Genomic DNA, 16,113 nt, shown 5'->3' with positions numbered 1-16,113 from the left:
AAGAGGCACGGTAAAAGTTTGAAGCGTTTGAGATCTCGGCGATCCTCTTCATCATCTTTGAGGAGATCGAAGAAAAGGATTCATCGCTGCAGATCGCCCTCGCACAAAGGGAAACGGGTAACATTTCCTAAAAAGGGGGCTAGCCAAGTGGAACTGGAAAGTTCCAATGGCAGATGTTGAAGGTGTTTGAGAAGGCAGCAAAGCCAGCCCCTTCATTGAAGTCGTTAGAGATTCCCGTCCTCATTGTGCGAAAAGCCGAAAGGCTGTCATCTGTAAAAACCATTGACTGACTGCATGCCTGAGGGCCCGGACAGTAGGTCGAAGGATTTGAAGCCATCTTGTGCGCCACTCATGGCCTCGAAGTCTCAAAGGGATCCTTCTTCTCCAAGCCATTCGTCAAAGGCATCGAAGTCGAGTCTATCGATGCCGAAACAGTCAGGGTCGAAGGCCTCTAGGACTTTTGAAAGTCAGTCAAAGGTTTTTAAACTTCAGGAGAAAGAGACTTTTTCAAGTTTATGGCCTCTTTTTATGAGGAAGAGGTGGAGGAAGAAAGCACTATTTATAGCTTTGGTAGGGAATACGGCACACCTGGTGTACCAGAGGAGCTGATATCCCAGGAATCCAAATTTAGAGACCTTGTGGACACCCTGCAGGTTGTCTGTGGTCTAGACACCTCTCCAGATGTTCATTGTGGCACTGCCGAAGGTTCAGGTCATACTGATGCATCTTATAAATCAGTAATGGCATAGGTTATTGAATACCTTGGATGGGGTAGGCCATAGGTAAGCACCCAGAATTTCGGTTAATTATTCAATTTCTTTAACTTCATCAAGTGACACAAGAGTGCACCTCTACAACCAATTCACATCTGTTGAATATGAACAAGATGGCCTTACATATATTTTGGACAGGGGACCTCCTAAGGACCCAGTCCTTCCGTTCCATACAGCAGTCAAGAATCGAGTTCTAGAGAACTGGAAACATCTTGATACCATCCCTGTAGTTCACAAGGATTTCATAAGAAAATACAGACTCTCCTCAGTGGATCCAGAGTTTCTTCCGAAACATCAGAGTCCACCAAGCCTTGTTGTGCAAGCAGCTACTGCTGCATCTAAGGGAGCAGCCTAACTCTTAGTCCCTCCGGACAGGGAGGATAAAAGGCTTGATGCCATGGGAAAGAGAGTTTTCTCAGCAGGGAGTATGGCACTGAAAGCAACAAATGCAACTTGTGCTATATTAAAGTTTACCTACACTTTGTGGGAGGTATTAGCCATGGCATCTGAACACATCCAGAGGGTTAAGAAAGGGATGGCTTTATGAACATTATTCAGGACGATGAACGTTGCTATGTGCCAATCATTGTAGTCAGGATAAGACACTGCAGATTGTATTAGCCGTTCTATGGCTGCTGGTACAGTGATTGAACGATTTGCCTGGCCTCGTAAATCAGGGTTTGCTTCTGATGTGCAATCCAAATGATTGGATATATCGTTTGAAGGGTCTTACTTGTTTGGAACTAAAGCAGACGGAAGTCTTGAAAAGTTGCAGTCGCTTAAGGCAGCAGCAAAATCTTTGAGTCAAGCCATTAGGCAGCCACAACAAGGTCGAACAGCTCCATCTTGTGCTCAGGGATGGAGAAATCGTTCATGTTGTTACTATTACTCAATTAGCAGAGGAAGAGGTCAATTTAACCAGAGGGGACAGAAAAGGAAACCTCAAGGAGGTTGAGGACATGCAGGCAGAGGAGCTGCAGCTGTATCTGTTGCATTGACTTCTGCACCAACCGGTGGCAAAAAACCACTTTGAAAACTTGAATCATTCGACAGTGGTGGGAGGCAGGTTATCCCAGCATCTGAAAGAATAGCAAAGTATTACAACAGATGCGTGGGCACTACAAGCAGTCACCCATGGTTACTGCCTCCCTTTTCTAAAGAGACCACCCACCAGACTGCCCCCCAGCAGGTCAGTCCTTGAAAGTACTAGATCCGCTCCTCCTACAGGAAGTTTAGACACTGTTGGAGAAGGGTGCAATCGAACAGGTACCTGTAGCAGAAAGAAATCAAGGCTGGTACACTCCTTGTTTTCTGATCCCGATAAAGGACAGAGGGTTGCATCCCGTCTTGGACTTGAGATGCTTGAACAAGTTCCTCAGGAAGGACAAGTTCAAGACGGTCACTCTCTCGCAGATCCTCCTGGCCCTTCAGCTCCAGGATTGGATGAGTGTCATTGGATCTTCAAGATGCTTATTTTCATGTGCCGATTCACCTCAAGCACAGAAAATACCTGAGCGTCACTGTTGGCAGTTCTCATCATCAGTTTCGGGTACTGCCATTTGGGCTGACCTCCACCCGAGAGTTTTTACCAAGCTGATTGTGGTTGTGGCAGTGAATCTACAGAGGGGCGTATTCACTTCTACTCCTACCTGGACGATTGACTGATCAGAGCCCGTTTACCCGAACAGGCTCTGGAACATCTAGACAGCACCTGTCATTCTCTCCACAAGCTCGGCTTCTCCCTCATCTTCAAGAAGTCCCACATGACACCTTCCCAGAACTGGAATTCTTTGGCGCAGTCCTGGACTCTTCCTCAGTGAAAGCTTCGCCACCCGAGGTGAGGGCTATCTACATAGCACAGATTGTAAACAAATTTCAAAGTGCCTCAAATCTTCCAGACTTCGGTCTCATGGCATCCTGCATTTCTCTGGTGCCAGAAGCCCTTCTGAGAAGGTCTCTTCAGTGGGCCCTCAGGACTCAGTGATCACAGTTCTTGGGCAGAATGATGGATCTAGTACGTATCCCAAACATGGTCGTGCAGTATCTCCTGTGGTGGTCCGTCAAGGAGAATGTGTTGAAGGGGCAACCCTTTTGGAAAACATAGCCGGACATTACGGTGGTTACAGACGCCTCCCTATCAGGTTGGGGAGGACACACCAGCGGTCTAACAATGAACGGACACTGGTCTCCGTCGGAGTCCAAACTGCATATCAACCTTTTGGAGATGAGGGCAATCAGACTAGCGCTGATGGCCTTCCTGCCCTCTTTATGAGGAAAAAGAGTGTCCTGATAATGACGGACAACACAGCGGCCATGCATTACCTCAACAAGAGAGGAGGTGTGGGGTCACTGCCTCTGTTCAGAGAGGCAATGCAGCTCTGGTTTTGGGCATTGCAAGAAGGAATCCCTCTGTCAGCAGTTCATCTGGCCTGAGAAGAAAACGCAGCAGTGGACGCTCTGAGCAGACGGAGCATAGTCTCCCATGAATGGGAGTTGGCTCAGGAAGTCCTTCAAGAGACCTTCACCCTTTGGGGAACCCCACAATTGGATCTGTTCGTGACCAGTGTCAACCGGAAATGCGAACAGTTCTGCTCTAGGGAATTTCCCCCGATAGGAGCTCTAGGGGACGTGTTCATAGTGGACCGGAAATGTCCACTTCTGTACGCTTTTCTGCCGATCCTCGCCACTCCTCATGTTCTCAGGAGGCTAAGAAAATTTTGGAAATCCATGATCCTGATTGCCCCGGACTGTGCCAGGAGGAAGTTATGTTATGTTATGTTACTTATTTGTACGCAAAAGAGAAGGTTCATATGATTCAATATAATAGCTTTCTCATCTAAATTGATGTGGTGCTGTATAACATCCTCTTACCATTAGTCCTGAAAAAATTGACTAGGTACACAATTCATGTATGTAAATATAACAATTTAAAATCATTTTCCAGTGAAGAAATTCTCCAAAAAAAATTCTAAAAACACAGGACCCAAGATTTCACGCACATGGTGGGTATATCATGAACCTATTCAACTAAACTAACTAACAATTAGACACATGTAACAATTTCACAAACATCAATGATTTTGACACACTATACACTCTAAAAGTGTCATTTTCAGAACACATAACCCAGCATGTTTCAGATCTTCTTGGCTTAGGATGCATGAACTTTCTTCAGGGGAACCTTTCTTCTCATGCATCCTAAGCCAAGAAGAACTGAAATATGTGGGTAAAATCTTGGGTCCTGTGTTTTTAGAATTGTTTAGGGGACTTTTTTTTACTGTAAAATGAATTAAAATTATTACATTTACATAAATGAATTGTGTACCTAGTCCATTTTTTCAGGACTAATGGTAAGAGGATGTTATACAGCACCACATCAATTTAGATGAGAAAGCTATTGTCCTTCATAGTTCAGGATGACCTCACAGACATCTTTGATAAAGGCCCTCCCAAGAACATGTGCTGCCTTTTCATTCAGAACTTAGAAACACCATTGTAGAGAACTGGCAAAAGCCTGACACCACTCCTGCGTCTTGTGCATTAGCAAAATATATATTCACTTAGTGGAATGTAATCTCCCAGGCAGCCAAAAACATACTGGATGGAGAGATGTGGGGGGGCTTTACCAACATCATTAGTTATGGCAAGGATGAAGCATATCAAAAACTCCAATCGATGCTGGATGCATCGGACTGCGTTCGCTGTTCTATGGGCTCAAGTGCAGTCATCAGAATGTTTGGGTGTCTGGGCAGCTTCTAAAGCAGCTGCAAAATACTTGGGAGCTCCATCCGTCAGCCTCAACAGCAGCAACATCCACATTCCCAGTATTGGAGAGGGTGTTCTTTACGCTTCTACTGTACTTTTGGACAGAGCGGTAGAGGTCACGTGCCCCAAAGAGGGCAAACGAAATGTTCACATACCACTAGAGGACGTGGAGGAAGAGCCGCTGATTAACCACCTCCTCATGGCCGTCTGCCGCAGACACAACTCCAAAACCTCATTGAGCACACAGGACTCTGGTGAGAGGCAGGTTGTCTCAGCATCTGAATGAATAGTGCTACATTACTTCAGATGCTTGGGCACTTCAGACAGTGGCGCAAGGGTACTGTGTCCCATTTCCAGATTGTTCCCTGACTGAGCAATCTCTTCAGGAACCAGAACTGCTGGAGAAAGGTGCTGTGGCAAGGGTACCTGTAGTGGAGCAATAACAAGGTTGGACTCCACCTATTTTCTGCTTCCCAAAAAGACTGAGGATTGTGACCCATCTTGGACCTTAGTCGCTTGAACAGGTTCCTCAGGAAGGACACATTCAAGGTGGTCACTCTTTCGCAGATCCTCCAGGCCCTTCAGCTCCAGGATTGGATGGTCTCACTCTATCTTTAGGATGCTTACTTTCATGTGCCCATACATCCCAAGCACAGAAAGTACCTGAGGTTTGCCATTGGCAGCTCTCGCTATCAGTTTCGAGTTTTGCCTTTGCAGCTGACCTCCGCCCAAGGGTCTTCACCAAGTAGATGTTGGTGGGGGCGGCAAATCTAAGGAGGGGACGGATTCCCATCTTGCCCTACCTAGACAATTGGCTGATCAAAGCTTGTTCTCCAAAACAGGCTCTGGAACATCTCAACAGCAGCTGCCACTCTCTCCACAAACTGGGCTTCTCCCTCAAGTTCAAGAAGTCCCAGATGACACCTTCTCCGAAGCTCCAATTCATTGGAGCAGTCCTGGACTCTTCCTCTGGGAAAGCTTTGCCTCCTGCGTTGAGGGCTGAACATATCTTGCAGATGGTTTCAAGATTTCAGAATGCCCAACATCTGCCTACAAGCATTCGATTTTCTGAGGTTGCTGGGCCTTCTGGCATCTTGCATTTACCTGGTGCCAGAAGCCCGCCTAAGAATGAGGTCCCTCCAGTGGGCCCACAGATCCCAGTGGTCACAATTCTCAGGCAGGATGATGGACCTTCTTCAGGTCCCCAGCATGGGATCTAGTGGTAGCGCCAGTTAGGAGGTAGGATTTGGACCATGGACTTTACTTTTGATAGGGACCCTTAGTTTTACAAGCAGGGAACTTCACTCAAAAATAGGGTTGTTTTTCTTTGTCGTTAAATAAAGAATTGTTGAACATGCCATCAAGTTGTCCTACTCCTCCTTCTGGTACGCCACGGGGATTGCTATTCAAACCCTATGGCTCTGTCTGGGGAATGCAAATAGTTCAATATAAATTGGCAGAGAAATGGACTTTGCGCCTGTTGTGTATGCCCAATCTTCTGTTAAAAAAAAGATGGCCTCCGCTATAGTTAATAGGAAAGACACCAAGTCTGTTTTCTACCACTACGATGGCTTGCGACAGACAGTGATGGAGTGCGGAAGCTGTAGCAGGAAGCACCAGGCCAGAATGTAATGTTAGTTTAGAATCATAGACCGTTATATATTAACAGGAATCTTGACCTTGCTATTTTCCATTTCCATCCTAATGACCAACATGAACAGTAGATTAACTCTGTGACTTGCTACATCCTTTGCTCCCGCATTAAGATTGCCTTGAGCTGGCAAAGTGTCCTTTAGTCACATTCTTGAACAAGGACTATAAGGGTGCATACCTTAAGGGAAGGAAGGAAAATAGTCAATGCTAGCACAATATACTCTATGCAAAACTGCATCTCTCTCTCTCTCTCTCCATTCTACCACAATACTTGTCCAAATGCTTGATAATTATCGTCTCTGTGTGGGCTTTTCCTGTGGTGTGGTAGTAGATTGCAGAAGCGTTTTCCAGAGCGTTAGAAGCCATTGGTAGATTGGTACCGAATGGTGTACCAGTGCCATAAAGCTCCTTTAGCTTTTCGCTCATTGCTGGTGTGATGGGCCTCGCCATTGCAGGTAGAGCAGTAAGAACAGTAACCGACATAATTACACTACGAGATCAATGAAATTCACGGTCAATAACAATATGGCCATCCCAACAAGGTGGCCTTAAAAGGGGTTGCGTGGTACAGAAGAGGTGCAACCAGGCGCATCAGAATTAAAATTGGCTTCTTATACCTGGCTTCATGCCGGAGGTCAGACTCTAAGCGCGGGATAAGGTTTCGAACCCTACCGCTGCTCAGTGTTGTCTTGCTTCCATGAAAAGCATGTTGCCCCTGAGCTATCCGTCCAGCCCATATGAACAAGAATGAATTGCCTCGATCGTCGATGCACCATATACAGATCAGCCTTTTAAGTGCAGTACCACGATTAAACGCCACATTAACATGCGGTCCTGTTTCCTGGAGTTTGAGGCAACCTCAATTAATGTATAATTCTCCCAGATTCTGAAACCATAAGTATGAGGTGATTCAATAGAATCTGCCTGACTTACCAATTACCACTTGTTCACACCACATTAATAAGCCCAGACTGGTATCTCTGGAGGTAGTCCTGGCTGTATGGCACCCTGGTGTGGACGGCTCTGCTCCTGTGCTGCCCACAACAAACGCTTGTCCTGGCTCCAGGGTGAAACTCTATTAAAAAAAAAAAAAAACGGTCATTTCCAAGGCTCCCAATTCCATATCAAAGGGATGGGTGCAGTAGAATTTTACATTTCATTCCTCAGCCCTTCATCCAGCTAAGACACAACAATCAAATAACGTCGAAGAGTAACCCACTCGCCTGCTTACAGTTAGTGTCATCGAAATTTGCAATTTCTGCCGGGATTACGAAGGATCCCCCATTTATTGTAGCTTGCTGCTTGGTCAACCATTGTTGAAATGAAGAGGTATGAACTGTAAACTGTACTGTATACTTAATGGAGGGAAAGCATAGTGACTAAACCCCTCATCTACACAGTGTGTTCTACAGTACATTTGCCCAGAAAAACACAAGGGTATCCGTGTTGCTGAAAAGCTCTGCAAAGCCAGATATACTCTTTGTTGCCCATGGTGGATGTAGAACGTCTAGCATATCTTGGTCACAGAGAGGTGCACATCTTTTCACCACACGCCTATCGGCAATAAGGGACAAGAAATTAATCCGTCAGATGCCACGCAACAATAAAAGTGGTCTTGTTCAGAGTCGAGGTGGTCATGAAATATCAGCCGTAATTAAAAATCTGGATGATACAAGCTAGCAAGAACATAAACCTGATTGAGCAAGGAAGGCACTGCAAGATGAGATTCAGTCGATTTGTAAATTGGAGACAGCTGCTGAGTTGAACAAGTGAGGAGTTAAAGTGGATGGGTTGAGAGTATTCAAAACAGGAGAAAGCAATGACAAAGCATTGGATATGACCTCTGTGGGAAATTCAATTCTTACTTGCTTAACAGGTAGCAATTTGGACCCATTTAAAGCAGTGTTTTATGCAGCAACTCTCCTGTCTTAGGTTGTTGGGGTAGTTGTATCCTCTTGTATGAAATCTCCACTTCCTGTGAGTCACACAGCACTTTTTGCTCGACAGCTGGATTTTTTGACTAATTCCTCTGGGTGACTGGAAGACTTTGTCCACACTCCCCTTCTTTTACTCTGATATAGGGAATCTTTTTAGACCCTTTTTGGGATTTCTTTTCGGAGTTATGCTTTCCTCCAATTTTTAGGCATCTACCTTTTTGTGAAACACACAGCACCCTCTGTACAGTGTTGCCAGAAGCTGCTAAAGTTTCTCCTTTACTGTTTCTTTCCTTTCCCTGACTAACTCTTGCAGTTACCAGGGATGGGGCGGATACTTTTAATCCTACCTGTGTTTTATTTTGCAAGATCAGCCCACACCACCTTATGTGGGTTGCTGAGGGGATACACTGTGTCCCTTTTCTCGCCTCTTTAGTAACATTTTGTTACTGTGACACGCCTATCTGTTCAGGTTAGTGGCAGTGTACCTATTACACAACTTTGTCTGTACTTTCTATCACAGACTCAAGTTGCAGCTGCGATAAACGTACATAATGCCATCCCATACCTAAAAATGTTGGCCTTTTTTTTTAAGCCCTTGACAAGATGTTGTCCTTTCTGATATCATCTTTTACCATTCTGGGTGGGGGAAGGTTCAGTTGTCCCTTTGTCTTTGCCAGGCATCTCATAGAAAGCCTGCAAAGGTTTCAGAGTGCTTAGCAGTAGAGGAAGTGGGGGAGGTCAACCGAAACCCGACTGCCTCTCACCCTGCACTGTGCTAGGCTGAAACCAGTTCAGAATGGGAGACTGGCTGTCACCATTGAACACCCACCCCCCAAGTTTGAATGGTGCATGGGGTGGACTGAGCCAGTGTTTCGGCCTCTCACCTGGATAAATCCTGAGGTCCTGGAGCAGAAACCCTGAGTTGACCACTGGAACAAGAAGAATTGCAAAGAGGGGGACAAAGAAGGACGTTGCCAGCACTTCCAAGGACTGCCAGAGCCTGTTGAGTTGCAGCGGTTGTCCGAGCCTTGTCACTCCAATCGACAGGGAAGATCTGAAGAGGACGACTTGTGGGCCTAATCAGTCTTGAGACAAGCTACAATTTTCACCATTCCCAGAAGTGCTGCGTCCTGCCGGGCCTGCAAACCTCCAATACCTGGGGTCCTGTGCTGCATTGCTCTTCTCCAGAAGTGCGGTTTCACCTGAAACTTCGAGGGCATCCTTCCAAGTCTGCAACAACTCGAATTGGCTCTAGAGAGTCCCCTCACCAGAGGCAAGGACCGAGAAACGGAGTATAGTTGTCTGCCTCAACAACTGTCTGTCCACCAAGCATGCAGAATGCACCAATAAGCCATCACCCTGAACATCAGTTGCTGAGCGTCCCTCTGTATGAGTGCTGTCGCAAGATCCACCAAACTCAACTTCTCCCCGTCACCAGAGCCGAAGGACAGGAGACTGGGTCTGCTATCACCTCACCGCTGGAATCGTCCTGCAGCAACACAGTTCAAAGGTACTCCTGGTATGACCTACTTGGGGCGTGCTTGGGTGATCCTGTGACTCTAGGGGCTGCAGATAGCTGGTATCCTGCTGCCCCTCAGGTCACCATAGAGTAGCATTGGGGGCAGAAACTGCCTGCCCTTGGTCTCTGGTCCTTGGGTCATCCTAACCTGCCTGAGCCTACTTGTAACCAATGAATTTACTTACCTGAAACTCTCGGGGATCCCTCCTGGACCCTAATACTCTGAACAATGTGTTTTGATATTTCCTGCCTTTCATGACCAACTCCCCAGCCACTGGTGGCCCAGTGACCCTCTGGACTTATTATTATTATTATTTAGATTTTGAAAAGTTTGCATGTATGGTTCCTGTTTACTATGTGATTTGTTACTGCAAAAGCTACTCTAAAGTGATTATCCCTGGTTTACCATTGAACGAGTATTGCAAGTGATCTTACACTGTATTTATGTTTGATTTATAGTACTAACCTGAACTTAGAACTGTAACAGTGTGCCTTAGAGTATATAACAAATGTCTATTTTTATATAACTCCTAAGTGTGTTTCCTTGAACCAAGGTATGCTCAGTGTGCTAACTACAGCCCCCCTTCCTCCCTCCTTATATTAAGCCTAGCTGCTCGCCACTCTACCATACCCATGGGTAGTTCCTAACAAGTGTAACCCTGTGCACCCAAGGTGGGCTTTCTAAGTCCTGTCCCAGACAGCGACTTTTGTAAAAAAAAAACTTTAAAAAAATAACATATGTAAAAAAAATGTGATCACTATTTTTACTCTGATAGAATTCCACTTAAATGTATGTAATGTAAACCCTGCTGTACCATCTACAAGGCAGTTAACCTTATTATGACACACGATAATGTACATGCAGCAGTGGCTCTGCCGCTTTTCTCTTCGCACCATCAAATCAGAAAAGGGCTCAGAACCCCTTCGGCTTCTTAATTTCCCTGCCACAATCCAGTTGGCTCATTACGGTTTAATGTATGCATATGCCCCGCTCCCCATCCCTCAAACATACACACAGGAAGAAATCTGGAACTAAGCACCCATGTGTACATGCTGCCTTCCTGTAGCCTGGATACAAGCTATGTAATGTATATGCATTTCCCCAGTGTGAAATTATGTGTGTTGTGTAAAGCACTTTATTTTCTTCTTGGAAGTATACTCGACGTAATATATATTGGGTAAGAATCACGATAATATGTTCTCCTTTCCTGTCGCCGTTTCCCTGCAGGAACTGAACCGGATGCGGAAGTCCGCCTTAGCGTTCGGATTCTTGGACCTTTTGAAAGGCGTGGCCGATATGCTTGAAAGAGAGTGCACACTCTTACCTGAAACCGCTCATCCCGACGCTGCAACCCAACTTACTCATGCAGCGCAGCAGCTCAAAATCACCAGCACCGGGACCTCCGAGTACGCCTCCTATGACCACAACATAACACCCCTGCAAACAGACTTTCCCAACAGTGCCACAGAACGGCTTTGAAATGCACTTTTATTGGACATTAACTTATTTGCCGAAATGCACCCAAATGTTCTCCTCTGGCGCTGCCCGGCGAGGTCTGGAATCCCTGCTGCAGTTTGCCAGCATGGAGTTGTCAGACCTGAGAATAGATGGAACTACAAACTGTGCGTATGGCTTTCTATGGCCGTGAAAGATGCCAATTTAGGAACGATGAAGAGGTTTTCAATATTCCAAAAGTGTGAGCATAAAAACGTGTATATAACTGTAAAGCTGTCCACCAGGTCGTTGAAATTATACCTTATTCTACATGACGTTCTTTTTCAATGGCCTCAAAAGTTGCATATCCTTTGGGAGTTATAGAGATGTAATTGGACAGGGGCTCCCATTTCGTTTAATGTTTTCCTTGTTTTACATTAAAAAATATGTTTTATAATACTGCTGTTGTGCAGCGAACGTGTGACTTGCTATGCTAAGGTTGTACTATTTCAGCCCAAAACAGGCTGAAACTTTGGCTGAATATGAACAACCCCAGATGGAGGTATTTTAATGCACTGGTGTAGATCCGCGTTTATCTGTAATTTCCCATAAAGTGGCAGTTGCAGTTTTGAGATTAGGCAGAGCTGGCCACTTTATGGCTAGCTTCTGTGAAAGCAGGCTTAAAGTACACATGGCCTGCCCATGGTGTTCATCTGCTACATGAGTTTCCCCAAAATCCTAAATTACTTAGTGTTCATTATACAGAGTTCTGCTCTTCCTGGTCACCATACTCAAAGTAGGGAGTGCCGTTGGCTACCTTTTTTGTTCAACATCAATTCTATGTCTGATACCAAAGCAGTGACCATCTATCACAGCTGGTGTCCCCTTTTGGAGTTTGAGTGGTTTGTAGCAATGTGGCGAGGAAGAGGAGGACTGTGCAATGAGGATTACTGGTAAGCAATCTAAGCATGGTTTCTTTGTTTCCCTTCCTTGTTCCAGTGCTTATCAATTCATGACCTACTATGAAGTACGGGCAATATTTGTGTATTTAGTTGACACAAAGTCAAGATAACCGCAACACCTTGTGCAATTTTCATTAGCATAAATGCAACCATTAGATGTAAACAGACCGGGAGCTCTCAATTTGTAGTTTATAATCTTGTCCATTTTTCAGATCTGCCATGCAGAGCGTCTTACGATCAGCCCAAGATGTGGCCATACCCCTGGTAGGCCTACTGTGGACTGAGTGAGGGAGGACAACTTGGGTAGTCTTGCATGCAATTGCCTCTGTAATCTATCTGTTTAGTGTGGACATTGACCAGAATCCACAAAAAGAGAATCTGAATTGCTTGAAGGAATTTTGTGATTTAGATGTATTCTAAACCCACTTCCCTAATCATCATGGGTGAATGGGTCACCACGTGCATACTTGTGGATTCCGAGAGGAGGGATGAAAGAAAAACGTCCTTGTTCAAATGGAAATCTGAAACGATCTGTCTGCGAATGTGGGGCCTGGTCTGAGAACCTTTCAAGAATAAAGCAAAGAAACAATCTTTGCAAAGAAGTGCACCTAGCTCCCCAACACATCAAGCAGAAGTGAACGCCACTAGGAAAATGGGTTTGGCTGACATCTTTAGAGCCACTGACTGGTTTTGAATGATGGGGAGGATCCACAACAGAAAACTGTGAGATCAACAATCCTAAACTGTAACTCTGGTGATAGGCCCATGTATTTTTCACTTTTCCCCTGACTGGTTTACCAACTTTTTTTCTGGAGTCCAGATATGAAGTCTCATCCTGGATGCAACTGTGGTGTGCTCACTGAGACACCCTAATAGTGTAAGGGTTAGGGTACACCCAAGGCACGCCATTGCCTGTATAAGTGACTGCATGGTTAGCTCTCTGGGCTCAGTTTGTTAGGGTTCTGTCTCTGGTGTATGTGTATAACTTTAGTGATGCAACAGAAGCATTAAAGGGAGGGAGACCCACGCTTATGGTCAAAACATTATTTGGAAAAATAGACATATTTTTTTATCAATAATTGTTATTAACATTTTTTATCACCCTTTTAATTAACATAATCATATATTAAAAATGAAGCCAACTTAAGTTTATACTAGAAATGCCAAACAATTCGGCTGAGCCTTCATCGGGGCTACACCGTCCAATTCTTCCGGGGTTGCTTGTGTTTCAAAAGAGGGTCGATTGCAGATCATAGGTTAGCCATGCAATTCCTGATCTTATTCTACTTTTTTGAAAAATAACTGAAAAAGAGAAGGATCTATTACCTAAAATACAGAGTTAAAAAACGAAAACAGAACATTAAATCAAACTCATTAACACCTTCATGTTCACACCTGCATATATTAAATAACACAAAGCAGGTGTTGCACTCCCAACAATAACTCCACCCGAGTCTCCGGCCTGCCTATAGAGATGTGGGCTTTCTGCCAAGTAGTTTGCGAGAGGATACATTTTAATGCAAGTAGTGATCTTAGTGCGTTCTAGAAAAAAAGAACAACTGCATCTGCTGAGAGAACTCCTCAATCTCTCACTATATGGCCAGGGTCTCAACACATAACACGCTCCCTATGCGTCTTCAACTGGTTTAAATATGCAAATACAGAGACGTTTACCAGTCTGATCTAACCTGTACAGCAAGTTGGGACCACTAAAAAGGCATCACTCTCTATAAGCAAAACTCATTTGATTTATGAATAAATAGTATACTTACAACGTCTCAATGACCACAGAAAATGGGTCAGACAGCTTTGATTTGGTCTTCGTGATTACGGCAATGGCTGTAAGTCAAAAAGTACTAATTTTAAAGGTATAGCCAGGGGTCAGATGATTCCTGTCTCTATACATAGTTCACAGGAAGTTTCTATACCCTTATCAAAACCGTTAGTCATGGTAGTGTGTTGTTACTCCTGCATTTCATCATGATGCCCGCTTCCGAGTAATGAAAATGCAACAGCACACCGCGTTGAACAAGAAATCGCGAGACTGGACGTCTTCACATGCGCTGATTACACATCCTAGTAGCAAGCAGCGGCGCGCAAGCAGCGGCGCACAAGCAATCTTGTTTCTGTATTCTCTGCCGCTATGTAACTGATTACTTTGCGCCTTCTTACTTGAGTGTAACATTATATGTAGATTTGTCCATTTTATCACGCTGATATAGATTCTGACGGGGCATTCAAGATTAAACAAAAGGAGACATGCTTTTAGGTTGCCTATATTGACAACTAAACAGGAGAAGAGAGATGCAAAACCAACAGGTTTCCAAGAGTAGCATATATAATATTTATTTCGGAGGCTTGTGGAATCTGCTTAGACCACATGCTGTACATAGGCCGACATCTAGCGGAAGCTGCGGAGTATTACAGTAGTTGTTTTCAAAACTCAAAAAGGGACGTTGACAGGGCGTGCCAGTAATACTATCCCTAGTGTGACGTCCTCTCTACCCATGGTCCTTCATGCGTCGATCCCTCAAATTGTTTCTTTCCACCATCTTAGATGGGCGCTTATAGCAGAGTTCCTCTTTCGGCTTATAGCCTTTTACTATTATCAAATTACAGATCGTTTCTCCCTATCCTTTATATCACCAACTCCGAAACACCAGACGCTGGTGAAGGACAAAAAAAACGACAGTCGAAAAGCTCCCACAGCGGATCCGCTTCGGCCTTGGAAGGCCGCTAAGGGCTTTGGCCCACACAGTAGGGAGAGAGAGAGGAGGTAATTTTAGGATGTATATGCCCCTTTTCTTACACTACATTCGCCTAGCTGCCGTGCCATTTCGTTATGGACAAGACCCACTTTAAATTTTACCCAAAGAGCTATAGTAAATTTCCGTGGGTCGATAAACACCTTGTGTGTAACCCGTGTCTCCCACGAGACTACGTCGAGGGCTCTTGTCGAGCGTGCAAACTCTTCAAGCCCAAGACTTTGAAGGACCGAACAACTAAACACAAGGCCCACTACGGCAGGCAGCTCGATCCCATGGAAGTAGAGGGTGCCTTCAGCAACGGCAGCAAAACTGCAGTATCCGACGGCAAAGGCCACAGGGTTACTCCGGTTACCCAAGCGCAGGCCCCCGACCCCGGAAGAGAGGCCGGCGGCCTTGTTATGGGGATGGCACCAGGCAAAAAGAGCATGGTTTACTGACAGGAATGCTCTCTTGACACCCAGAGAGAGAAAAACTAAAGATGATCGAATAGTATGTGTGACAACATTTTCTCGCCACACTATTCAGTTAAAGAAATTGATAAAAGAATCTTGCTGTGACATTTCCACTCTACCCTTATTTGCCCTAGAAAGGGGCGTAATTTCAAGGATCGAGTTGTTCACTCACAATATCAACTTCCCCACATTGATAACACCATTGCTAGGTGTTGGAACTTACCAAATAACCCTGATGTCGGCCACTATGCATGCGGAAACTGCTCTGCGTGCCCAATAACCCAGAATACATTAACTTTTCAACACAATGATTTCACATGGGCACTTAAAAGTCATTCAAGCATGACAAACAGCAGCCCCATTGGTCAAACACTTACAGGAAGCCTCACACATGGGGTATGACATGCAGTAGATGGTCAGACAGAATATTACCAGACCTACATGATTTTTCTGTCTCCAACAGGCTGTTCAAACTTGAACAAATGTTGATACATAGATTGTCCACGCACATTGCCGGTCTTAACGAGGACATCTACTGGCCAGCACTGATATGCTGGCACACCCCGTAAGACAATGGTGGGATTCCAGTCCGATAGGGTACTTCCTATACTCGATGCAGTTAAAAGGTTGGAGATATATATTATAAATATACATATGGGATACATTACTCACCGTAATCGTATTTCTGATGCTTGAATCTGCTTAGATTCACATGCTGTGCATAGGTCGACTTCTAGTGGAAGCTGCAGAGTATTAAAGTTATTGTTTTCGAAACTCGAAAAGGGACGTCGACAGGGCGTGCCAGTAATACTATCCCTAGTGTGACGTCCACTGTACCCATGGTCCTTC

General features: G+C 44.9%; 1 protein-coding gene across 2 annotated transcripts in view; it reads left to right on the top strand.

Annotated features, from left to right (window-relative positions):
• Positions 1–11,541, top strand: part of INTS14 (integrator complex subunit 14) — a 385,834-nt gene extending 374,293 nt beyond the window's left edge. For both annotated transcript variants that reach the window (XM_069624242.1, XM_069624243.1), the window contains exon 12: positions 10,876–11,541. In XM_069624242.1, coding sequence (XP_069480343.1) covers positions 10,876–11,127 — 252 coding nt within the window. In that variant the 3' untranslated portion in view covers positions 11,128–11,541. The remainder of the gene's footprint in view (positions 1–10,875) is intronic.
• The last annotated feature ends 4,572 nt before the right edge of the window (positions 11,542–16,113 follow it).

Source organism: Ambystoma mexicanum, chromosome 11 (genome assembly GCF_040938575.1).
Source record: "Ambystoma mexicanum isolate Mex_15411 chromosome 11, UKY_AmexF1_1, whole genome shotgun sequence".
In the NCBI taxonomy this organism is placed as follows: domain Eukaryota; kingdom Metazoa; phylum Chordata; class Amphibia; order Caudata; family Ambystomatidae; genus Ambystoma; species Ambystoma mexicanum.
The sequence above is the reverse complement of the archived record's forward strand: the minus strand, read 5'-3'. Positions and strand labels throughout refer to the sequence as shown.